The 24337-nt window shown below is 45.7% G+C and overlaps 1 protein-coding gene across 5 annotated transcripts in view; it reads left to right on the top strand.

Moving 5' to 3' along the window:
• Window positions 1-2802: 2802 nt before the first annotated feature.
• UBR4 (ubiquitin protein ligase E3 component n-recognin 4) overlaps window positions 2803-24337 on the top strand; it is a 136754-nt gene continuing 115219 nt past the window's right edge. For 4 of the 5 annotated variants that reach the window (XM_070382126.1, XM_070382119.1, XM_070382123.1 and 1 more), the window contains exons 1-11: window positions 2804-3040; window positions 12647-12744; window positions 13928-14031; window positions 15052-15181; window positions 15294-15433; window positions 16199-16301; window positions 16414-16555; window positions 16707-16831; window positions 20096-20220; window positions 20817-20876; window positions 20974-21164. In XM_070382126.1, the coding sequence (XP_070238227.1) occupies window positions 2865-3040; window positions 12647-12744; window positions 13928-14031; window positions 15052-15181; window positions 15294-15433; window positions 16199-16301; window positions 16414-16555; window positions 16707-16831; window positions 20096-20220; window positions 20817-20876; window positions 20974-21164 (1394 nt within the window). In that variant the 5' untranslated portion in view covers window positions 2804-2864. Of the gene's footprint in view, window positions 3041-12646; window positions 12745-13927; window positions 14032-15051; window positions 15182-15293; window positions 15434-16198; window positions 16302-16413; window positions 16556-16706; window positions 16832-20095; window positions 20221-20816; window positions 20877-20973; window positions 21165-24337 lie in introns of all 5 variants that reach the window. The other variant, XM_070382125.1, reaches the window with a different exon arrangement.

The raw sequence follows: 24337 nt of genomic DNA, 5'->3' as shown, positions 1-24337 counted from the left end.
GATACCACCCTTATGGCAGAAAGCAAGGAACTAAAGAGCTTCTTGAAAGAGGAGAATGAAAAAGTTGGCTTAAAACTCAACATTCAGAAAACTTAAGATCATGGCATCTGGTCCCATCACTTCATGGCAAATAGATGGAGTAACAATGGAAACAGTGAGAGACTTATTTTTGGGGGCTCCAAAATCACTGCAGATGGTGACTGCATGAAATTAAAAGATGCTTGCTCCTTGGAAGAAAAGCTGTGACCAACCTAGACAGCATATTAAAAAGCTGAGACATTACTTTGCCAACAAAGGTCTGTCTACTCAAAGCTATGGTTTTTCCCGTGGTCATGTATGGATGTGAGAGTTGGACCATAAAGAGAGCTGAGCGCTGAAGAACTGATGCTTTTGAACACTGTGTTGAAGACTCTTGAGAGTCCCCTGGACTGCAAGGAGATCCAACCAGTCCATCCTAAAGGAAAGCAGTCCTGAATATTTATTGCAAGCACTGAGGCTGAAGCTGAAACTCCAATACTTTGGCCACCAGATGTGAAGAAGTGACTCACTGGAAAAGACCCTGATGTTGGGCAAGATTGAAGGCAGGAGGAGAAGGGGATGACAGAGGATGAGATGGTTGGATGGCATCATCAACGAGATGGACATGAGTTTGAGGAAGCTCTGGGAGTTGGTGATGGACAAGGGAAGCCTGGCATGATGCAGTCCATGCGGTAGCAAAGAGTTGGACACAACTGATCGACTGAACTGATTATTTATTTTTGGCTGTTCTGAGCAGTATGTGGGATCTTAGTTCTCCAACCAAGGATCAATCCCCCCACCCCCTTGCATTGGGAACACAGTCTTAACCAATGGACTGCCAGGGAAGCCTGTATGTCATATTTTAGATTCCCCATGTAAGTGATATCATATGGTATTTGGTTTTTTCTTTCTGACTTACTTCACTTAGTACGATCATCTCTTGTTGTTGCAAAATCCATGTTGTTGCAAAATATTCGCATTATAGGAGTCCCAGAAGAAGAGAGAGAAAGGGCCCGAGAAAAATATTTGAAGAGCTAATAGCTGAAAAGTACCTAACCTGGGAAAGGAAACAGTCACACAAGTCTGGAAGTGCTGTCCAGGAGATTAACCCACAGAGATATCCACCAAGATACAATGTAACCAAAAGGACAAAAATTGAAGATTGAGAATATTAAAAGCAACAAATAATATACAAAGGAATTCCCATAAGGCTATCAGCTGATTTTACAGCAGAAACTCTGCAGGTCAGGAAAAGAGTGGCACAATACTTAAAGGAGGAAAACCTACAGCAAAGCATACTCTATCCAGAAGACTCTTATTCAGATTTGATAGAGAAAAAAAACCTTACAGATAAGCAAAAAGAATTCAGCACCACCAAACCAGCTACAGTAGAGGAAGTTCTGTACCCAAAGGGATCTAATGTAATCCCTAGTAGCTGCTATTAACATAAGGGCATTTTGCATAATGGTTTATTTCTCTCTAAAAACGTGTGCATAAACGATCTTGATGTTTGCAACAGCCTAGTGAACTTGGTAGGGCCCTGCATCATCTCCACTGGGCAAACAAGGAAACTGCAACACAAGGAAACATATCCACCATCATTACTGTTCTATAAGACACACAGATACGCATAAGATACATCCTGTTTTACAGAGAAATTTTGAGGAACAGAAATTTTTATTTTTCATCACAGCTATCTGAAGGTTTAAAAGGAAAATGTTTTGTTTTGGTAATGCATATATGATATCCTATATACTGGAAGGCAGTAGGTTATCATAGGGGTTCTCTGGTGGCTCAGGTGGTGAAGCGTCTGCCTGCAATGCGGGAGACCGGGGTGCGATCCCAGGGTGGGGAAGATCCCCTGGAGAAGGAAACGGCAACCCACTCCAGTACGCTTGCCTGGAAAATCCCACGGAGGAGCCTAGTGGGCTGCAGCACATGGGGTCGCAAAGAGTCGGACACGGCCGAGCGATAGGTTCTAAACCAGCTTTACCACAAAAGCTAAAGGAACTTGTCTAGGTGGAGAAGAAAAGGCCACAACTAGAAACAAAATTATGAGAGGGAAAAGTTTATATTCTTGCTTTGCTGGTAGAAAAAGGTGGGGAAGGGGGCCTTACACGGTAAATCACAGAGAGTGATGCAAAGGCGAGCTGGTAATCTTACTTATGAGGGTAATCAAAACATAGAAGAGGGTTCAGTGCGAAAAGCAGTAAGGCCTGGTGATTGCAACGATAGCAGGAGGCGATGCGAGGAGAAAGAGCTAGGCGAGCTGTGTCGCGCTGTGCTGCAACTACTGGGGGCCATCCGGGAGGTGAAGCCGGTGAGCTTGATTAGGCTACGACCTCCTCTTCTTCTTGGCTGTCTTGAGCCGGGGGCGTCATACTCGCCGAATGCAGGTCTACTTCGAAGCCTCGGTCTAGCCAACTGATAACCATGCTCCAAACTCACCTCTCTGGGGTGCCCACCGAAACCACGCAGTCCCCTACTTCAGGCAGGACTTCCAGCGCGCACGTCCAGAGCTTAACACTGCCACCGCTTTCCGGAGCGCTGCGTCCTGCGCATGCGCAGCCCCTCGACCACCCCCCCCAACCCCCACCCCCACCCCGCGCCCTTCCCTACGACCTACCCCGCCCCCTTTCCGCCCTATGCCCCGCCCCGCGGCCTCCCGGCCGCGCCACGCTTCCCTTGCGAGAACGGAGGGAAGCCGGCCTCCCGCGTTGCGTATTTTGGCCGGCGACCGCGTCGCGCCCTCTGACGCGCATGTCGCGTCATTTCCGCCCCCTCACGGGAGGCGGCGCTGGGCCGGTGGCAAGCCCCCGGAGGGAGCCGCAGGAGTACGACGGAAGATGGCGACGAGCGGCGGCGAAGAGGCGGCGGCTGTGGCGCCGGCGGCTGGCGCCCCAGCCCCGGCGGGAGACACGACCCCGGGCTGGGAGGTGGCGGTGCGGCCCTTGCTGTCCGCGTCCTATTCCGCCTTCGAGATGAAGGAGTTGCCGCAGCTGGTGGCCTCAGTTATCGAGAGGTACCGGGCGGCGGCGCCGGCGGGGCGGGTGCCGGGAGGGGGATGGGAGGTCGTGCCGGAGGGTGCGTGCCCCCCGCTTCCCGACTGCCTCCTGCGGCTCCGGGACGCCCCGGCCGCGGCCCCGACATCCGGGCTCCCCGGCCCCGCGAGTCGAAGGCTTGTCTGGCCTTCCTTCCGCCAGCCCGGGCGAGTACTCCGTGCCTCAGTTTCCCCCCCCGAGCAAAACTTCTGAGGACGACTTCTCGGGAGGGCGCGGCCGGCCGGGCTGGGAGTAATTTTGCGGGACGCGTCTCCCTGGGAGGGGTCTGCCTTCGGGGCTGCCCGCTCTGTTAAGGTCAAAGCTCCGATGAGTTTGCATTTCTCGTCCGCGCTTATCCCCCTGGCCTGGGCTGAAGCGGAGCCGCGGGGTTTAAATCTGGGACCTACCACACAATTTAGTAACGGTCTCCGTGCTGCAGTAATCACTCGGGGCACGTGCTGTTTGTGCTCTAGGTATTGATGACTCTTTTTTTTTTTTTTCCAGGTTGCATTTATGGTATATTATTACTGTAACGGTCTTTGATTAAAACCATGTTAGTGTTATTCTCAGAGGTCATTTCCTCCTTGACACCGCATACTCTCACTGCCTCTCAACTAAAGGATGTTCAGGCTCTTACCATCAGGACTGTTTATTGGTTAGCTGTTAACATGTTTGCCCTTTTGAGATTCTTAGATTATGCGAGTTGTGTCATACAAGGCCAGGAATAACCAGAGTGCCTGGCTTTTCCTTTCTTAACCTTGCTCAGAGCGGTCTCTCGTTAGTTTAGTAGTAGACCTGCCTTTGAAGCCAGTCTCACTTTCATTTTTCTAGCCAAATGTGACTTCAGCAACTTTCCGCAGTTGCTTACTGGCTCATTTTAGCTTCCTGCCAACAAGAGTATTACCTACATGTTATCCAGAAGGTTAGAAATTGCTGTTTGTTTCTCAAGGGAGGCCCATGATTTGACAGGTGGTCTACTGCAGTGTTTATTGTTACCTTTGTGCTACTTTGGATGCGGTTTAAAAAATAAATTAGATTAAAATAATGGTTTGGTTTAGTAACTTCACAGTTACCTTTCAGATGGATTTTCCTGTCTAATTATTAAGCCAGGAAGGTTCAGAAGATGTAAACAGATATCAAAAATACTGCTCTCAAATTATGTAGCCTCTTTATATAACTGTTGTCAATATTTGGATTAATGGTATTTTCACAAATTATACTTGCCATGTTACTTAAAACGGACAGTGTTCCACTCTTTTTAGAGCACTTACTCTTATGTTTTTATGGACATAAGCTGTAAGTTATAAAGTCATTTGTTGACACACTCCCATACATCCAGTATTCGGGGCCTGTGTCTTTTAAACTGTAATAGTTAAGCAGCTCCCTTCCACCTGTAGAAGAAGCCAAAACGAAATACATCAAGGTAGGTTTGAATTTTGCCAAATAAGTGATAGGGGTCTCTCTTGCACTCTGTGTAGCTAAGATAATCAAGAGTTGCCTGTGTTTGCAGATGCTAGTGAGACCTCTCTTCATGGTTTAGAAGAGAAGTCCGAACTGATTGCTGTTGAGTAGCACATCTTTTTATTGGAAGGTGAGACCCTTGAAGTCTCTGTGCTGGTTTTTGTGGCTCAGTCAGCTTTGGAACACAGCAGTGTGTCCTCTTCAGGCTCTCTCAGAGTAATATGATCTTAAGGTTGCACTTATTGTCTGAGAGGTCCTTTTTCCACAGAAAGCAGCTACTCTCTCTCTTCCCCTCCCTCCCTCCATCTTTTCAGACTCTTGCACATGGGAGTGTCGATTGGTTTGCTGTCACGTGGTTCTGTAATTTCCAGAAGAAATATCTGGCTCACACGTTCTTTACGGTTAAACACAGCCTAAACGTATCAAGTGCTCAGTTTGGTGTAGAGCAGAGACCAGCACACTTCTTCTGTAAAGAGTCAGGGTAGATTTAATTTGTGGGCCGTAAGAGGGATGTATGCACTAGTCCACTGAGTCATTGTGTGACGAAGCTGCCATATGCATTATGTAAATAAATGGGCGTGGCTGTGTCCAAAGTTTTATTTATGGGCTCACCTGTGAATTTCATATGACGTTTACATATCACAAAATATTCTTTTCATCCCCCCCCCAGCCATAAAGACACATGTAAAACTATTCTTAAATATGGCCTGAACAGAGCGGGGTGACTGGCTAGATTTGACCTGTGGGTCATAGTTTGCCAACCCCTGGTTTAGAGCATAACGATTAATACCCTGCTATCAATATCCTGTTTCTCAAAGGTTTTATTTGCCTTCCAAAAAAAAAAAAAAAAAAGGTCAGAATTGAGGAATTATTTCTTGAATGCCAAAGTACGGCTACTGAGTGTAGGACTAGGTCAGAGCCAGCCCTGCGCAGACACCGTGGGGCCCTTCCCTGGCTGCCTGGAGGTTTTGGAGCTTTTCTGCGCCGGTTGCTGCTTTGCTTTCACATCCGTGGTCCCTGCTCTCCCACAGTCCTGTGTTCCTTTCTATTGTTATGCCTCCCGAGTTTTTCTTCGTTGCCTCCAGGGACCTTCTATTTTCTGTTACAGCCTACTACTCTCTGCTTCTCTCTCCACACCCCGCCCCCACCCCCTTTTGGTGTCCTAGCTCCATCATGTCAGCTCTTACTTCCTATCTGGTGGCTTGCTCATTCACTGAATTCCTCCCTTTTTAACTTTTGGGGATGATGAAACATGCTCTGAGATTCCTCAGTACTCCGCCATTCTACTATCTGTCTCTTTTTTCATACCTTTATTGTTGGAATTGGAGAAGGCAATGGCACCCCACTCTAGTACTCTTGCCTGGAAAATCCCATGGACGGAGGAGCCTGGTAGGCTGCAGACCATGGGGTCGAGAAGAGTCGGACACGACTAAGCGACTTCACTTTCACTTTTCCCTTTCATGCATTGGAGAAGGAAATGGCAGCCCACTCTAGTGTTCTTGCCTGAAGAATCCCAGGGACAGGGGAGCCTGGTGGGCCGCCGTCTATGGGGTCGCACAGAGTTGGACACGACTGAAGAGACTTAGCATAGTTGGAATTGACCTTTGGTTTGAAGAAAAGGCAGATGAAATATTCTGAGGTCCAGACCCTGTTTCGTTTTTGTTGTTTGGCTACACCACACGAGAGAACCTGGGTCCTTGGCGGTGAAATCACAGAGTCCTAACCACTGGACCTCCAGGGAATTCCCTGAACCCTGTTTGTTAAGTTTGACTTTGTAACCAAACTGAAACAAAGGAGGGATTAGCATGGATAAATTGGGAGGCATCAGTTCATTGCAAATAGATGGGGAAACAATGGAAACAGTGACATACTTTATTTTCTTAGGTTCCAAAATCACTGCAGATGGTGACTGCAGCCATGAAATTAAAGGAGCTTGCTCCTTGGAAGTAAAGCTATGACAAACCTAGATAGTCGGTTATAAAGCTGAGACATTACTTTGCCAACAAAGGTCTGTCTGGTCAAAGCTATGGTTTTTCCAGTAGTCATGTATGGATGTGAGAGTTGGACTGTGAAGAAAACTGAGCACCAAAGAATTGATTCTTTTGAACCGTGGTGTTTGAGAAGACTCTTGAGAGTCCCTTGGACTGCAAGGAGATCAAACCAGTCAATCCTAAAGGAAATCAGTCCTGAATATTCATTGCAAGGTCTGATGCTGAAGCTGAAGCTCTGATACTTTGGCCACCTGATGCAAAGAGCTGATTCATTAGAAAAGACCCTGAAGCTGGAAAAGACTGAAGGCAGGAGGAGCAGGGGACAACAGAGGATGAGATGGTTGGATGGCATCACCAATTCAATGGACCTGAGTTTGAGCAAACTCGTGGTGATGATGATGGACAGGGTGATGGTGATGGACAGGGAAGGCTGGCCTGCTACAGTCCGTGGGGTCACAAAGAGTCGGACAAGACTGAGCGACTGAACAACAACTCTCAAAAGTAGTTTTTTAAAAGAAAAAGATAATCTGAGTTTACTTAAAGCGGACTTCATTTCTGCTGCTTGTTGATAGCATGTCTTTTAGTAGTAAAGATTAAAAATCTTTTAAATACCTTTACTTTTCTAGACCAGAAATGAAACTAAAACTAGCTTAATGGAGCACATGCTGTATGTAGGCTTAATTAGTGTAATTAAAAATGTAACTGTTCAGTTCAGTCGCTCAGTCGTGTCCGACTCTTTGCGACTCCATGACTCGCAGCACACCAGGCCTCCCTGTCCATCACCAACTCCCGGACTTCACTCAGACTCAAGTCCATTGAGTCAGTGATGCCATCCAGCCATCTCATCCTCTGTCGTCCCCTTCTCCTGCCCCCAATCCCTCCCAGCATCAGAGTCTTTTCCAGTGAGTCAACTCTTCACATGAGGTGGCCAAAGTACTGGAGTTTCAGCTTTAGCATCATTCCCTCCAAAGAAATCCCAGGGCTGATCTCCTTCAGAATGGACTGGTTGGATCTCCTTGCAGTCCAAGGGACTCTCAAGAGTCTTCTCCAACACCACAGTTCAAAAGCATCAGTTCTTCGGCGCTCAGCCTTCTTCACAGTCCAACTCTCACATCCATACATGACCACAGGAAAAACCATAGCCTTGACTAGATGAACCTTTGTTGGCAAAGTAATGTCTCTGCTTTTCAATATGCTATCTAGGTTGGTCATGACTTTCCTTCCAAGGAGTAAGCGTCTTTTAATTTCATGGCTGCAGTCACCATCTGCAGTGATTTTGGAGCCCCCAAAAATAAAGTCTGACACTGTTTCCCCATCTATTTCCCATAAAGTGATGGGACCGGATGACAAGATCTTAGTTTTCTGAATGTTGAGCTTTAAGGCAGCTTTTTCACTCTCCACTTTCACTTTCATCAAGAGGCTTTTTAGTTCCTCTTCACTTTCTGCCATAAGGGTGGTGTCATCTGCATATCTGAGGTTATTGATATTTCTCCCGGAAATCTTGATTCCAGCTTATGTTTCTTGCAGTCCAGCGTTTCTCATGATGTACTCTGCGTATAAGTTAAATAAGCAGGGTGACAGTATACAGCCTTGATGTACTCCTTTTCCTATTTGGAACCAGTCTGTTGTTCTATGTCCAGTTCTAACTGTTGCTTCCTGACCTTCATACAGATTTCTCAAGAGGCAGGTCAGGTGGTCTGGTATTCCCATCTCTTTTAGAATTTTCCACAGTTTATTGTGATCCACACAGTCAAAGGCTTTGGCATAGTCAATAAAGCAGAAATAGATGTTTTTCTGGAACTCTTGCTTTTTCCATGATCCAGCGGATGTTGGCAATTTGATCCCTGGTTCCTCTGCCTCTTCCAAAACCATCTTGAACATCAGGAAGTTCACGGTTCACGTATTGCTGAAGCCTGGCTTGGAGAATTTTGAGCATTACTTTACTAGCATGTGAGATGAGTGCAATTGTGTGGTAGTTTGAGCATTCTTTGGCATTGCCTTTCTTTGGGATTGGAATGAAAACTGATCTTTTCCAGTCCTGTATCCACTGCTGAGTCTTCCAAATTTGCTGGCATATTGAGTACAGCACTTTCACAGCATCATCTTTCAGGATTTGAAATAGCTCAACTGGAATTCCATCACCTCCACTAGCTTTGTTCACAGTGATGCTTTCTAAGGCCCACTTGACTTCACATTCCAGGATGTCTGGCTCTAGGTGAGTGATCACACCATTGTGATTACCTGGGTCATGAAGATCTTTTTTGTACAGTTCTTCTGTGTATTCTTGCCACCTCTTCTTAATATCTTTTGCTTCTGTTCGGTCCATACCATTTCTGACCTTTATTGAGCCTATCCTTGCATGAAGTGTTCCCTTTGTATCTCTAATTTTCCTGAAGAGATCTGTAGTCTTTCCCATTCTGTTGTTTTCCTCTATTTCTTTGCATTGATTGCTGAGGAAGGCTTTCTTATCTCTTCTTCATATTCTCTGGAACTCTGCATTCAGATGCTTATATCTTTCCTTTTCTCCTTTGCTTCTCACTTCTCTTCTTTTCACAGCTATTTGTAAGGCCTCCCCAGACAGCCATTTTGCTTTTTTGTAACTGTATGTGCTATCAAATACAGAATTCCTTTCTTAACTCTGTGCAGGATATGCTGGTGAGCATGGTTGTCATTGAATAATTTTATGAATCTTTGTAAATTTAAAAAGAAAAGTCCCTTTCTCTTGGGCTTCCCTTGTGGCTCAGCTGGTAAAGAATATGCCTTCAATGCGGGAGACCTGGGTTTGATCCCAGGGTTGGGAAATCCCCCGGAGAAGGGAAAGGCTACCCACTTCGATATTCTGGCCTGGAGCATTCCATGGACTGTACAGTCCATGGGGATGCAGAGAGTCAGACATGAATTAGCGACTTTCACTCACTGCCCTGAGCCAGTCCTTCCTAGGCTGTCCTGCCTTTCTTAATGATAAGCCTCCTCGAGTCTCTGCCTCCCAGCTATTTGATGAAACTTGGACCAAGGAGACCTACTTGGGAAGGCAGAAGCTGTTAGTAACATCCCCATTAGATAATGCACAGTCATTTTCTAAAAATCTTGAGAGGGAAAAAGGGGTACCTTGGTGCCATCATCAGCTGAGTTTGTGATTGACCTACAGAAGAGAAGCCAGCTCCCGAGTGAGAAGCCTGTAGTTAGTTGTGAGATTAGGTCATGTTTCCACGTCTCAGTATCCCGTTCGCTACAAGTTTGCTGAGAGTGTGAGAGAGGCATGTGAAAGTTTTCACTTGTGTGACACACAGTAGATGTTCATTAAACCTATATTTTAAAAAATGTTTCCTGTATCTCATTAATTTGTTGTGCTTGTTTATAAGTGTGTCTTGAAACAAACCCAGTGGACTCTATGCTTGGGAGTTGGTGATTCTGGTGAGGGGAAAGTGCTCCGAGTGTCCCCCGTTGACGGCAGAGACACAGCTAGCGGTGGCTCAGTGGTGAGGAGCCCGCCTGCCGGTGCGGGGGCGTGGAGAAGGTCCCTGGGAAGGAGATGGCAGCCGTTCCAGTAGTCTTGCCTGGGAAAATCCCAGAGGAGCCTGACAGGCTACAGTCCTTGGGGTCACAGAGTCAGACACAGCTTAGTGACGAGACAGCAAGAGGGAGAGCGGCAGTGAGCCTGCAGTCTGTATTTTGCCCATCACGCTTTTTCACTCTTCCTGGACCCTGGCTAGTTCTTTTTCACTTACATGTCAAGTTGGGTTTTTCCGACCCGGCTGCTTAAGTGCTGTTTTCCTTTGTACTCTGCATTGCATTTATTTTTAATTGGTATGTAATTTTACTTTAAAATGGAATATAATTGCTTCAGATTCCTTGTCCTTTCAGCAGTTTTCAGGCTCTGTGGTACTTTGTTGCAGAGTTTGTTAGGCGAGGTACATGTTTAAGGAAAGTAGCATGACTGCCTGGAGGAGAAATATTTTCACCTTCATGTCCCTTGATTTTCTTTTGTGTCATAGTTGCCTTCAATTTCTGCATTCTTCGCCTTTCTTCTTAATGTCTTGCTCTCTGTTCCATTTTTATATTTCTTTGCCTCCTCTGGTGACCTGGTGTCTGTCAGGCTCTCAGGGAATGAGGGTGGGGTCAAAAAGGGAGACGACACTTCTTTGCTAGGTTCCTCACACACACACATTTCTTCAGGATCAGAAGATAGGACGTTGTCCTTTGGGCCACATGGCCACCTACCTACTCTCCCCTTTAAGTCTTTTAAAAACGAGTTTTCCCAGGTTTATCCTTCCTTGCCCTAAGCACATTGTGAGTGGAGCTCAAGAGCCCTCTGCTCATTTTTTCTCCTTTTGTCCACCTCCATCTTTCCCTAGAGGGTATTATTGTTTCTTGATTGGAATAAGGCAGTTGTATAACTAGGGCAGGAAGAGGTGAAGTGAAGTCGCTCAGCCATGTCCAACTCTTTTCGACCCTGTGGACTGTAGCCTGCCAGGCTCCTCTGTCCATGGGATTCTCCAGGCAAGAATACTGGAGTGGGTTACCATTTCCTTCTCCAGGGGATCTTCCCGACCAGGGATCGAACCCGGGTCTCCCGCATTGCAGGCAGACGCTTTAACCTCTGAGCCACCAGGGAAACCCCTGGTGGCAAGAAGAAGGGTTTGTTTAATCATAATATGGCAGCCTTGAACCACGCAATTAATGTGTTGACTCCTGTGTTTTGGATGTGTTTTATCATCAGAATGAGAAGGGAAGCGGCAGAGTGAGTTCCTTCTTTGGCTCAGCAGTGATTCTTTTGGTCGTGGTAAACCTGTCCAGTTGAAAAACATGGGGGGCGGGGGGTGGCAGTAAGCAGCTCTGAAGTTCTGAAGTAAAGCAGAGAAGGGAAGTACTTCATAAAATCCATCAAATTACAGAGTGGGGGAACCTTAGAACTATGAATGCAGGGTGTCAGGATGGGAGTGAAGGAACAGCTCTTCCTAGGAGGTAGAAGCAGGGGTGGGGAGCTCTCTTCTGGGTGTGGTGGGACTCCCCCTGCTCCCATCAGTGTGATGGCCCCGTGAACTTTGAGGGTTGCTTGATGTTTTAAGGATTTTGTTTCCTTTCTTTTGTCCATCCGACAAGTAGGGAGAAATGATCCTTGCTGGGCAGGAAGATTCTTGCACATCATAGGTACGCCATAAATGTTTTTCTTCATGAGGGAGTTATTCCAAGATAAGGAACCGATCTTTGATAATACCTATTTTTCCTTGATGAATTCCCAAATAGGGAAGTGCTGTTTGAGATGATTCATCACTCACGTTAGCACCTTCAAGACATGGAACTTGCTTTTTTGGCCCCCATGTCGATTTGGCAAGTGAACTGAGTCTAGACTCTGTTTACGTTTCCCTTCCTAGGCTGATAGTTCTTATTGGAGAATTAACTGTGGAAGCTTTTAAAGCACATTGCTCTCTTTTTTCCATTTAAGAACATACGTTTTAGTGTTTTTCTTTGCCGCCTTGTTTCATGGGTTGTGATTAGCATCTAATGCAGTAAAGAGAATGACATTAACGTATCCAGCTTTTAGACATAGCTGGGCTCCAGATTTTCACTGAAGAGGCCATTTCTTCTGGTAAAGATAAGGGAGTGGTTAAAAATCACTTTGTCGTGATCTAACTATATATCCTGTGGATGTGGCGAGTGGGGTGGAGGACTCTGGTACCTGAAGAATTTTGGATTTTAGCACCCATCAGATGATTTCTTCCCTTGAAATGTTTATTCTTTTTAAGTTGCTGTGTTGTGGACTGGCCTTGTTTGGTCTTCAAAAGGCGTTATTCCCACTAACAGTGTTTTGAGTACCCTGCCCTACCCTCTTTTGACCGGCTTGTGGCATTGTTAGCTTTTGGTCTTTGTTAAGTATCAATACAGGACACAATGGTATCCTATTGGATTTTTACTTGTATTTCTTTAATTCTAAGTGAGTGTAATGTGTTTCCTGTTTGTTAGCCTTTGCCACTTACTAAGTCTGGTACCTCTAAGCTCCACTTTCTCAGTTTGAATATAGGGATGGTAACAGGGCCTACCAAGTAGCATTGCTACGAGGAGTAAGTAAGGCCTGTAGAGGGGTAAAGCACCTGGCCTGTAGTAAGCACTCAGTAAATGTTGGTTTCGTTGCAGCGAATCCGAAATCCTGCAGCACGAGAAGCAGTACGAGCCCTTCTACTCCTCCTTTGTTGCGCTTTCCACACACTATATCACAACAGTTTGTAGCCTCAGTAAGTATTGCACTCTTGCCATTCCCTTTTAAGGGCTCGTGAACGGGGAATTGTGTGTCCTCTTGTCTGAACAAGCTGTTAATGACGCCTGTATTTCCGTTCTAACCTGTTCATCCAAGAGTGGAGACAACTGTCAGTTTGATAAGGCTTTGGAAGGTCCTTTACCGAGGCCAGCCAAAAGGGATTTAAAAACTGTTTGGTTTGGACTTCTATTTCATAACCATTAAGTTAACTTCCCTTGCCTTCTTATCGATTTTACACATGTAATTACTAATGTGCTAATTTCGGGGGGATGGATGGGATTGGAAGGTTAGGTGGGGATGCTGAGCTGGGGTTAGCAGCCACTGACCAAGGCTGTCTTCCTTATTTGGTTTTGGTGAGGGATTAAATTCTCCTTTTGTGTTCTCTGGTATATGAAGGGATTTCAACTTCAGTTCCCCATCTTTTAAGCTTTTCTCCCCCTAAAGTAACCAGTCTCTTACTTTCCAATATTTCTGATACTTAGCATTTTCATTTTCTCCCCCAAGCCTGATTCATGTAGTTCTGAAGAATTCGAATTATTTGTTTACTTAAATAATTTGCTAAGCAAGCAAAGTGAAAGGAAGTTGGAGGGTTGCTGAGTAGTCTTTCGGTGTCCAGTGCTGTTTATTCTAGGCATTGGCCACCAGTGTAAGAGTCACTTCTAGCTTGGAGCACCTTTGAATGGGAAGCCCACTGCAGAAACAGAAAGGAGAGGTAGTATATTCTAGTGGGTAACAGCATGAACTTTAGAGCCAGACATCTGGATTTGATTCTAGCTGCATGACTTAGGCAAATCATTTAACCTTTCTATGGTTTACTTTTCCTGTTTCTTTTTTTTAAAGAGAAGAGGTTAACAATATCTATCTCATAGCATCAGTTTGAGGATTAAATGGATTAACATATTTGAAGTGCTTGTTACTTCCTGTGATGTATTTCCTATTATAATTGTCTTAATTTCTAGTAAATACAGGATAAATTGATCTAGAAACGATTCATGATCATCAGTGCCAAGTTGCCTTTGTTTGCCTGATGGATTGTTGATTCTGAGAAAGATACTGGGAATGTTGGACATACGGAGCTCAAAACTTACTTGGTTCATTGACTGTGAGGCTGAAGTGCACTATAGCAGTCTGAGGTTAAGTAAAGCTTATTCCTTTCTCAGTTCCCCGGAATCAACTTCAGTCTGTGGCAGCAGCCTGTAAAGTCCTGATTGAATTTTCTCTCCTGCGTTTGGAGAATCCAGATGAGGCGTGCGCTGTGTCCCAGGTAAGAGTGGTGGGCCTGTTTCTGGCCCTTATTTTGAGGTAGGCTCGTGACTGACCCGTGGAATGATGGAGAAGGGATGGCATAGAGCAGGGATTGGTGACTTTCTCTGTAACAGGCTACACAGGAGATAATTTGCTGACCATCCAGGCTCTGTTAAACTCTGACTTTGCACTGTGAAAGCAGCCACAGACAGTATGTGAATGGATGCGCACAGCTGTGGTCCAGTCAGATTTATTCACAAATACAGTGGGCTGAATCGGGGCTATGGTTTATCAGCCTCTGGTATAGAGAGCTGCAGAGGTCTTTTCTAGGATTACAAAGATACATGACCATGGGGGCCAGGCAAGTAACATAAAATGAGTCAAGTATGCTGGTTGAGAAGGGTGTGTGACCCAGCTATAAAGGGATCAATCACTGGCTCCAGCTGATCTTGTGAATTATTGAAAGAGGTAGGAAATCTGGATTTGTATGATAAAGGGTCCGTGTTTTAAAAAGTTAGCCATGACTTCAAATGTAAACAACGACATCGCTGTGAGACCTGTGAGACGCCTGCAAGCAGGTGTGGCCTGAGGACCATCAGCTTGTGATCTCTGCTTCCTGAGTTTGCCGTTCTTGCTTTGAACCTAAATTTGGTTTTGTGCCTGCTACTGCTGCTGCTAAGTCGCTTCAGTCGTGTCCGACTCTGTGCGACCCCATAGACGGCAGCCCATCAGGCTGCCCTGTCCCTGGGATTCTCCAGGCAAGAACACTGGAGCGGGTGCCGTTTCCTTCTGCAATAAAAGTGAAAAGTGAACGTGACGTCGCCCAGTCGTGCCCGACTCCCAGCGACCCCACGACTGCAGCCCACCAGGCTCCTCCGTCCAGGGGAGTTTCCAGGCAGGAGTACTGGAGTGGGGTGCCATCGCCTTCTCCGTTGTGCCAGCTAGAAGTCCCTAAAGAATAGAACCCCTAAAAGGCATATTGGATGTAATCCAGAGGAGGCCTCTCTAAAAGGCATATTGGAATTTGTTTTCTTTGCAGAAACACTTGATTCTCCTCATCAAGGGCCTGTGCACTGGCTGCAGCCGACTAGACAGGACTGAAATCATCACGTTCACAGCGATGATGAAGTCGGCCAAGCTGCCCCAGACAGTGAAGACGCTCTCAGATGGTGAGCGCGCCTTCACCAGACTTGGTTTCTTGGCCACTCCCCTTGCCAGCTGTTTCCTCTTTTGTCTGCTAGTGACATTGCCCTCACCGATCTCTTGTTTCATATTTTATAGTGGAAGATCAGAAAGAACTGGCCTCACCAGTAAGCCCAGAGCTGAAGCAGAAGGAGGTCCAGATGAATTTTTTGAACCAGCTAACGTCAGTTTTCAACCCTAGAACTGTAGCATCATCACCTGTAGGTCCACAGACTCAGGTGAGTTACTTCAGTCAAAGGACCTCGTCCTGTAGGATTTGTTAAGATGATAATACTAGAAAAAACAGCTAACAAATGCATTTTATATTTGTGATATAAAATGATGTACCTGCCAAGGGTAGAAAAAAAGTTGAAGAATACTAACTGAAAATGAGTAGCATTCACCCCAATTCCTTCTGTTCACAGTTATTACTATTTGTTTTAATAATACATTTATTTATATTTATATTTTTGACCATGCCTAATAGCATGTGGAATCTTAGTTCCCTGACCAGGGATCGAACCCATGCCCCTTGCATTGGAAGCATGGAATCTTAATCACTGGACCACCAGGGAAGTCTCTAGTGGTTACTATTTTGATGGCCATTCTTCTGATAGTTTCTCAGTGCAAGTAGACACAGAGCCTGTACTCCTACTGTAAAAGGCATCACTCTGTGCTGGTTACAGAATATATTTAAAGCTGTGTATCCCACCACCTCCCACCCCCGCTGGGAGTCTGACGAGCATCCTCAGAGCAGCTCTAGTTTGTATAGTTGGTTCTGCTCTGCACTTGAGGACGACAATCAGGAGATGACAGTATCTTTTTGTTTTTTAATTTATTTTTTGGTCACATCACCCATGGCATGTGGGATCTTAGTTCCCTGAATAGGGATTGAACTTGGGGCCCTTGCCTTGGGAACATGGAGTCTTAACCACTAGACCACCAGGTCGGTTCCAAGGTGCTAGTATCTTCAGAGGCTTTTCACAGCCTTTGTTTCTCTTCAGGCGGAAGGAGAAAGTGAAGAGCAGTCATCCACAGATCAAGCTTCTGCTATCAAAACCAAGAATGTGTTCATAGCTCAGAATGTGGCTAGTCTTCAGGAACTTGGTAAGACTCTGTTGTCAAAAAGCTAGTTTCTCTGCTTTCAAAAATTCCTTAAGTGGAAAAGAATCAAGCAGCAGAAGCCTGTTTGTACGGCTGAGCCTTTTCATTAATTCAGGTGGCTCAGAGAAGCTACTGCGTGTGTGTCTGAACCTGCCCTATTTCCTGCGCTACATCAATCGGTTTCAAGATGCAGTGCTGGCCAATTCTTTCTTTATCATGCCTGCCACAGTAGCAGATGCCACCGCTGTTCGTAATGGGTAAGGTGCTCCAGCGTGCGTATGCTCTATGTTTTAAAACTGTTCTCCAAAAGAGAGAACCCGGTTAGTTTTTATGGCCTGCCCGCTTTCTTTAACAGATTGCAGAAGCAAGTGAATCAGAGACACTTGTGTTAATCTTGTTATGTTCCAGTTTTCATTCTCTGGTGATTGACGTGACCATGGCGTTGGACACCCTTTCCCTACCTGTGCTGGAGCCTCTCAACCCTTCCCGTCTGCAGGATGTGACAGTGCTCAGCCTGAGCTGTCTGTATGCAGGTGAGACGTTGCATCTGATCATTTCCTCAGCCACACAGACTTCCTGGAAACTGTGAGACCCTTCTGCGTGCTCTCTCCCTCTTTGCTTAGTTCCTTCCCCAGGGGCCATCTAGCGTCTCATCTAGATGGAACGAGATCTAAGTAGGAGTTCTGTAAATTCCTTTATTGCTCAACTGCTGCTGTTGTGTTATGTGGATATTTGATTTCATAGTGTGTGCACATGTGAGTAAGTGTCTGCTGTGTGAGAAGCAAAATGCTAAGTGCTTTGGGGATATTGCAATGAGCAATATGTAATCCTTGCTCTCAAGGAGCCTATACCTGAGCAGTGAAGGACAGATTGGACCACAGAGTGTATGTAATGTGAAACAGGAGATGCTAAAGGCAGTAGAGATTCTAGGATATTACGGGCATACAGAGAAGGGAGCGATGGCGCTTTGCTGTGGGAGCAGATTTGAGGAAGCCTTCTGGAACAGGTGGTATGTTTATATTGATAAATACAATGAGTGTTTTTCTCCATGCTCCCACAAAATCCCCTCCCTTCCTGTTGATTATGCTGCCTTAGAAGTGGGGCCTGACAGCTGGTGTTTATGCTTTTTTAAGTTATTGTTTCGGTGACTTTTTAACCCAAATCACTGATCCTGGTTTTAAATACCATAGTCCTGGTATGTCTTGGGAGGCCTAACAATTTCCGATGTTTACTGGGTTCTGTGAGTGAGGGTTTGAACAGTCTTAGAAACCTGACCTTGGGAGCATGAAGAAATTGCTGAGGTTATCTCCCTACATTCTTTGAATGGCTTTATTATAAACATCTCTGTGTAAATAGGCATGTAAAGATAAAGGCACTTTTCATTGGGGAAGGCAGTAGTCACAAAGGGGTTCTGTCGACGTATCTTGCAGGGCAGGTAGGATTTCAGCTTGGCTATCCCTCGGCCAGAGGCAAAAGCAGGACCAAAAGTATCCTGGTATTTGGGGAAACATTTTGAGAGAGAGAGAGAGAGAGTGTGTGTGTGTGTGTGTGTGTGTGTGTGTGTGTGACTAGTTGGTGTTGTACAGCCAGAAAGAAGGTACAGCCTCCTCAAAGAGGGTTTCAAAATGCAGTCTCAGTCATTTGGACCATATCCTACAGACAGTGGAGGCCGTTGGAGATTTGAAGAGTGGCATGGTCTGAGCTGTGCTCTGGAAAGCACACTGGAGCCGTAGTGCACAGTGTCTGCTGTGGGGAGACCGGGGGGGCTGGGAGATCTACTGGGAGGAAGTTTCGGTCGTTTGGGCCTGAGCGAGAGCAGAGCTGTGGGGGGGAGCACCAAGGCTGCAGGGAGCAGGTGTGCTCTCCAAGCCCATTCCCAGTGTTCACTCTCAGTTCTCAGGCTTTGATTTTTGCATTTTTAAGTTTGGGGTTCATGAAGTTCAATTTTCAAGGAGTTTCTGAATATCCTATGCATCTCATTATGTTTCGTCGATAAGAATTAAGAGTCCTTAAAAATTCTTAGTTGTTAAGGGAACTCCCCGGTGGTCTAGTGGTTAAGACTCTGCTTTCACTGTCCCGGTGCTGGTTCAGTCGCTGGTTGGGGAACTATCCCACATGCCTTGTGGGCATGGCCAAAAAAAGTTCTTCATTGTTTTAAAGAGCCCCCAGATTTGGTTTGTTACTGAAATTTGATCACTTAGGATTTGAAGTAAAGAAAGGGATTTGGCCTAGATGTTTTTGAGAAATACTAAGTGTGAGATTATTTTTTAATCATTGTAAAGTTTTTAAAAAATATTTTAAAAGTAATTTCAGTTTTAAAAACTTACTTGTTTATTTACTTTTGACTGTGCTGGGTTTTGCTGCTCTGCAGGCTTTTTCTCTAGTTACGGGGAGCGTGCTTCTCCTGGTGTCTCATGGAGCACGGCTTCAATGGTTGTGGCTCCTGGGCTCAGTAGTTGCAGCTCCCAGGCTCTTAGAGAACAGGCTCGGTACCTGTGGCGCACAAGCTTAGTTGCTCTGCAGCATGTGGGATCTTCCGGACCAGGGGTTGAGCCCGGGAACCTGCACTGGAAGGCAGATTCTTAACCACTGAGCCACCAGGGACGTCCTAGATTTCATTTTTAAAGCAGCTTTAGGTTTGCAGAAAAATGCAGCATTCCCAGACTCTGCATCTGGAACAGTACAGAGTTCTGTCCCCGTACGCTCTCACCCCTGTGTACAGTGCCCTTGTTAACATACTGCATTCACGGGTTGCCTTCGTTGTAATTGATGATCCAGTACTGACACATAATTAACTGAAGTCTGTGGTTCACTACATTAGGGCTCCTTTCTCACATACAGCTCTATGGTTTTTGGCATTGATACAGAATCTTTTCACTGCCTTCCAGATCCCCGATGTTCCACCTGGAAGTCCCTCCCTCTACCTCGCCCGTAACCCCGGCCCCTAGAAACCACTGATCTTTTACTGTCTCCATAGTTCCCTTTTCCAGAAAGTCTATTGTTAGAATCATCACCTTTTCAGACTGGCTTCTTTTGCTTGTGGGTGGAGCAGGGGGTTTCAGGACCTCCCCGTGGGTACCAAAATCCATGAATGCTCAAGTCCCGTGTGTGAAATGGTGTATACAGTTGGCCTTAGCATCTGCAGATGGCCCATGCACAGATTCTGCCAGCTGCGTCTCCGGATGCAGGACCTGCAGGTGTGGAGGGCCTGCTGTGTGCAGTTAAGCTTCCTCTTTGTCTTTTTGTGCCTTGGTAGCAATTGCTTGAACTGTTGTTCAGTCGATAAGTCATGTCTGACTCTGCGACCCCATGGACTGCAGCATGCCAGGCCTCCCTGTCCTTCCCTGTCTCTTGGAGTTCGCTCAAACTCTTGTCCATTGAGTCAGTGATGCCATTCCTTGTATGGATACACCCCGGTTTATTGATTGATTTATTATTGAATATTAGAGGACATCTTGATTGTTTCCATTTGTTGGCAGTTGTGACTAAAGGTACCATAAATATTTGTGTACAGGTGTTTGGGTGGATGGAAGTTTTCAGCTCATTTGGGTAAATATATCTAGGAGTGTGCTTGTTGGATCATATGGTCACACATTTTTTTGTTGTTTAGTTGCACAGTCGTGTCCGACTCTTTGTGACCCCATGTCCTTCACTATCTCCTGGAATTTGCTCAAAACTCATGTCCATTGAGTCGATCCCTGTTGGGATTTCAGTCATCAGATCATGGAATTGCTTGTGGGTGGGTTATGTTTCTGTGTTTCAGTTTCTTGGAATGTGTGTCTCTTTTTTTTTCTCAGGTGTGAGTGTGGCAACTTGCATGGCCATCCTTCATGTGGGTAGTGCCCAGCAAGTGCGGACAGGCTCCACGAGCTCCAAAGAGGAGGACTACGAGAGTGACGCTGCCACAATCGTCCAGAAATGTGTAAGCTCTGCCTCTGGGGATGGGGAGCCCCGAGGATTCGGTTGAGGGAATATGGCGGCTTCCGCCTTGTTGCTCATTAGAGGGAAGGCCATGGAGTGCTCTCCACACCCTCCCCCTTGAGTGGTTGGCCTGGGACGTAGGCGTCTTGCTCGCTTGGCGGTTTGGTTAGCTGCCGGAAGCACTGTGACTTTGTGGTGGTGGTGGACATGGTGAAGGATGCGTCATGCAGTCAGCACACGCACCGGAGGCTTACCGTAGGCGTCAGTGTGCTCTCAGCGCAGGCACACGTTGGAGACGAGGGCTTCTGAAGTGGCAAGTGCATTGGATGAACGGGTGTGATAGAAAGTGATTTGATGTGTCCTGGGTATGTTGCTTTAGATGGGGTGGAGGGGACATGTTTCAGAAGCTGTTGTGAGCTGAGTGAAAAGACAGAGTCAGCGTCACGTGAGGATCAAGGAAATTGTGATGAATCGTACCATTGGAAGTGGCTTGAGGACATTGAAGTCTTCAAGCTAAATTGTTTTGGGTCGGATTTAGCATTTATAATGAACTATGTCACTTTGCTCAGATTTTTGTGCATGTTTACTTTTGGACAGCTTGAAATCTATGACATGATTGGTCAAGCGATCAGCAGTTCCCGCCGTGCGGGTGGTGAGGTAAGACGTCGCTGCCTCCATTTTGCCTGTAGTCTCTAAGACGTGTAGCCTGTAGACTCTCTGTCTGTATATTTACATTTCATGCCTTTTTCAACAGCACTATCAGAACTTCCAGTTGCTGGGTGCCTGGTGTTTGTTGAACAGCCTTTTCCTCATACTGAACCTCAGTCCTACTGCCTTGGCTGATAAGGGGAAAGAGAAAGATCCACTGGCCGCTCTCCGAGTCAGAGACATCCTTTCTCGCACCAAAGAGGGAGTGGGCTCTCCGAAGCTGGGGCCTGGAAAAGGGTATGTGTCCATTCGATGCCGCTCGTGCTGGTTTTCCTGCTGTTTTCTATTGATGGGGAGCTGGTGTCACGCCTCTCGTCTCCATAGCAGTAGCAAAGCTTGCCTCTATCCAGTACCTGTGAACAACGAAGATGATGACCGTAGCTCGCTGTCTCTGTATTGTAGCTATGTGGTTTTGGGTAATCGCTCATTTTTTCCAATCTTGTTTCCTTCTCTGTAAGAGGGAGAAAATACCTGTGTAATACACATGTTAGGCCTTCTGTGAGGTTCAAGTTAGGGAAGAAAAGTGCTTCTGTTTTGTAAAATGGACTCGTTTGACTTGGAGTCGGTTATGCACTTGCACACTTAACCTGTAACATAAGGATTCTGTCTGGGCTCATGGCTTGCTTCCTGAAACATTTGCTGCTGTTTTGATGAAGTCTGGACAGAAAGCCTTGCTTGTCAGGAAAAAGTTAGAAATGTGATTTCTGTGTTGTTGAGGTTTTATTTTTGAAGCCCAGGCTTATTTCTGGATTTCATTTATTTTTTTCAGTGCTCTTTCCAGGCATTGAGGTACTAATCAAAGCAATCTCCTTGACTTTATAGAATTTGTATTCTTTTTTTAAAAATAACGTTATTTATCTGAGGCTGTGCTGGGTCTCCACTGCTGTGGTGCGCAGGGTTCTCATTGCTGTGGCTTCTCTTTTTGCAGAGCACAGGCTCAGGAGTTGTGGTGCATGGGCTTAGTTGCCCCCCGGCATGTGGGATCTTCCTGAATCAGAAATCAAACCCGTGTCTCCTGCACTGGCAGGCACATTCTTTACCACTGAGTCACCAGGGAAGCCCTGGAGTTTATTCTTTAACTGGAGCAACAGTGAGCAAACAGTAGTTTTATAACAAACAGCAGGTTTATAATCGATTATCGTGTATGAGTGCTGGGAAGAAAAATAAGCCAGAACAGGGGGTTAGAGACTGTCAGGGCCTGTTAGTTTAGTTAGCATAGTCGGGAAAGGGCTCTAAAAACAAGATGTAGATGTGAAGTGACAGATAAACCTCGAAAATATTTGAGGTAGAATTATTCAGGTCTCGAGGTGCAAGTATGATTGGCATGTTTAAGGATCAGCAAGGTCATTGTGTCTAGAGCAGAGAAATTGAGGAGGAGAGTGGTAGAAAATCCAGTCAGAGAGGTTGCCAGGGCCAGATCACCTTGGGCCAAGTATAAGCTGAAAATATCAGAGGGTTTGCAAGAGCGGAGTGATAAGATCTGAATTGTTAGTGACGGAGAACCCAGCCCCCTGCGGAGAATAGTCTGTATGTAGGGTTGTAAGGCAAGAGGGAACGAGAACAGGTGGGAGGCTCACGCCTTCCTCTGAGCGATCGAGGCGGGGTTTGGAGTCTGGCGGTGCTGGGAAATGCAGGGAGAACGAGTCGTGTTGGAAAATGATAGGAGTAATCCAAGTCTGTGCCCCAGCCAGCAACGCTGAAGAAGTGGAAGCTGAATGGTTCTGTGAAGACCTACAAGACCGTCTAGAACTAACACCCAAAAAAAGATGTCCTTTTCATTATACGGGACTGGAATGCAAAAGTAGGAAGTCAAGAAACACCTGGAGTAACAGGCAAATTTGGCCTTGGAGTACGGAATGAAGCAGGGCAAAGGCTAATAGAGTTTTGCCAAGAGAACGCACTGGTCATAGCAGACACCCTTTTCCAACAACACAAGAGAAGACTCTCCACATGGACATCACCAGATGGTCAGCACCGAAATCAGATTGATTATATTCTTTGCAGCCAAAGATGGAGAAGTTCTATACAGTCAGCAAAAACAAGACCGGAAGCTGACTGTGGCTCAGATCATGAACTCCTATTGGCAAGTTCAGACTTAAATTGAAGAAAGTAGGGAAAACCACTAGACCATTCAGGTATGACCTTAATCAAATCCTTTATGATTATTATACAGTGGAAGTGAGAAATAGATTTAAGGGCGTAGATCTGATACACAGAGTGCCTGATGAACTATGGAAAGAGGTTCGTGACATTGTACAGGAGACAGGGATCAAGACCATCCCCATGGAAAAGAAATGCAAAAAAGCAAAATGGCTGTCTGAGGAGGTCTTACAGATAGCTGTGAAAAGAAGAGAAGCGAAAAGCAAAGGAGAAGAGGAACGATATAAGCATCTGAATGCAGAGTTCCAAAGAATACCAAGGAGAGATAAGAAAGCCTTCCTCAGCAATCAACGCAAAGAAATAGAGGAAAACAACAGAATGGGAAAGACTAGAGATCTCTTCAAGAAAATTAGAGATACCAAGGGAACATTTCATGCAAAGATGGGCTTGATAAAGGACAGAAATGGTATGGACCTAACAGAAGCAGAAGATATTAAGAAGAGATGGCAAGAATACACAGAACTGTACAAAAAAGATCTTCACGACCCAGGTAATCACGATGGTGTGATCACTCACCTAGAGCCAGACATCCTGGAATGTGAAGTCAAGTGGGCCTTAGAAAGCATCACTGTGAACAAAGCTAGTGGAGGTGATGGAATTCCAGTTGAGCTATTTCAAATCCTGAAAGATGATGCTGTGAAAGTGCTGTACTCAATATGCCAGCAAATTTGGAAGACTCAGCAGTGGATACAGGACTGGAAAAGGTCAGTTTTCATTCCAGTCCCAAAGAAAGGCAATGCCAAAGAATGCTCAAACTACCGCACAATTGCACTCATCTCACATGCTAGTAAAGTAATGCTCAAAATTCTCCAAGCCAGGCTTCAGCAATATGTGAACCATGAACTTCCAGGTGCTCAAGCTGGTTTTAGAAAAGGCAGAGGAACTAGAGATCAAATTGCCAACATCCGCTGGATCATGGAAAAAGCAAGAGAGCTCTAGAAAAACATCTATTTCTGCTTTATTGACTATGCCAAAGCCTTTGACTGTGTGGATCACAATAAACTGTGGAAAATTCTGAAAGAGATGGGAATACCAGACCACCTGATCTGCCTCTTGAGAAATCTGTATGCAGGTCAAGAAGCAACATTTAGAACTGGACATAGAACAACAGACTGGTTCCAAAAGGAGTATGTCAAGGCTGTATATTGTCACCCTGCTTATTTAACTTATATGCAGAGTACATCATGAGAAACGCTGGACTGGAAGAAGCACAAGCTGGAATCAAGATTTCCGGGATAAATATCAAGAAC

The sequence above is a fragment of the Bos mutus genome, chromosome 2 (assembly GCF_027580195.1).
Source record: "Bos mutus isolate GX-2022 chromosome 2, NWIPB_WYAK_1.1, whole genome shotgun sequence".
Classification (NCBI taxonomy): domain Eukaryota; kingdom Metazoa; phylum Chordata; class Mammalia; order Artiodactyla; family Bovidae; genus Bos; species Bos mutus.
Note: the sequence above shows the minus strand (reverse complement) of the source record. Positions and strands in the feature narration are given on the sequence as shown.